This window comes from Mandrillus leucophaeus, unplaced genomic scaffold (assembly GCF_000951045.1).
Source record: "Mandrillus leucophaeus isolate KB7577 unplaced genomic scaffold, Mleu.le_1.0 Scaffold246, whole genome shotgun sequence".
In the NCBI taxonomy this organism is placed as follows: domain Eukaryota; kingdom Metazoa; phylum Chordata; class Mammalia; order Primates; family Cercopithecidae; genus Mandrillus; species Mandrillus leucophaeus.
The window spans coordinates 173,876-175,250 of NW_012102543.1; the positions used below are offsets into that span (position 1 = coordinate 173,876).

Below are 1,375 nucleotides of genomic sequence, written 5' to 3' on the forward strand. Positions count from 1 at the left end.
CTGAATGAGAGTGGTGGTCCATCTTCAAAGTCCACCGAAATCAAATGGAAATCTGGAAAGGATTTGACTAAACATTCAAGTCAAACACAGAATAAAGCCAGCAGGAAGAGGCAGCATGAGGAACCAGAGAGCTTCTTTACTTGGTTTACTGACCATTCTGATGCAGGTGCTGATGAGTTAGGAGAGGTCATCAAAGATGATATTTGGCCAAACCCATTACAGTACTACTTGGTTCCTGATATGGATGATGAAGAAGGAGAAGGAGAAGATGATGATGATGATGAAGAGGAGGAAGGATTAGAAGATATTGATGAGGAAGGGGATGAGGATGAAGGTGAAGAAGATGAAGATGATGATGAAGGGGAGGAAGGAGAGGAAGATGAAGGAGAAGATGACTAATAGAACACTGATGGATTCCAACCTTCCTTTTTTTAAATTTTCTCCAGTCCCTGGGAGCAAGTTGCAGTGTTTTTTTTTTTTTTCCTCTTGTGCTCAGTCGCCCAGTTCTTGAGGTCTCTTTTCTGTACTCCATGGTTCTCAACTTATTTGGGGGGAAATACCTTGAGCAGAATACAATGGGAAAAGAGTCTCTACCTCTTTCTGTTCGAAGTTCATTTTTATCCCTTCCTGTCTGAACAAAAACTGTGTGGAATCAACACCACCGAGCTCTGTGGGAAGAAAGAAAACCCTGCTCCCTTCGCTCTGCTGGAAGCTGGAGGGTGCTAGGCCCCTGTGTAGCAGTGCATAGAATTCTAGCTTGTTTCCTCCTTTCTCTGTATGTTGGGCTCAGAGAGTACACTGTGTCTCTATGTGAATGTGGACAGTTAGCATTTACCAACATGTATGTGTCTACTTTCTCTTGTTTAAAAGAGGAAAAAAAAAAACGTAAAAAAATGGGGTTATAGAAGGTCAGCAAAGGGTGGATTTGAGATGTTTGAGTGGGTTAAGTGGGCATTTTGATAATATGGCTTCTCCTTTGGCATGTTTAATTGTGATATTTGACAGACATCCTTGCAGTTTAAGATGATACTTTTAAAATAAATTCTCTCCTAATGATGACTTGAGCCCTGCCACTCAATGAGAGAATCAGCAGAACCTGTAGGATCTTATTTGAAATTGACATTCTCTATTGTAATTTTGTTCCTGTTTATTTTTGAAGTTTTTGTTTCACTGGAAAGATTATGCTCAGTTTTAAATGTTAAAAGTGTACAAGTTGGCCGGGCGTGGTGGCTCAAGCCTGTAATCCCAGCACTTTGGGAGGCCGAGACGGGCGGATCACTAGGTCAGGAGATCGAGACCATCCTGGCTAACATGGTGAAACCCCGTCTCTACTAAAAAATACAAAAAACTAGCCGGGAGTGGTGGTGGGCGCGTG

The 1,375-nt window shown here is 42.1% G+C and overlaps 1 protein-coding gene across 1 annotated transcript; it reads left to right on the forward strand.

The window, feature by feature from the left end:
- Positions 1-3: 3 nt before the first annotated feature.
- Positions 4-869, forward strand: LOC105541880 (protein SET-like; the record flags this gene model as incomplete). Its single annotated transcript, XM_011983150.1, has 1 exon — positions 4-869. A coding segment is annotated over one exon (396 nt), but the record flags the coding sequence as incomplete, so codon positions are not given.
- Between the last annotated feature and the right edge of the window lie 506 nt (positions 870-1,375).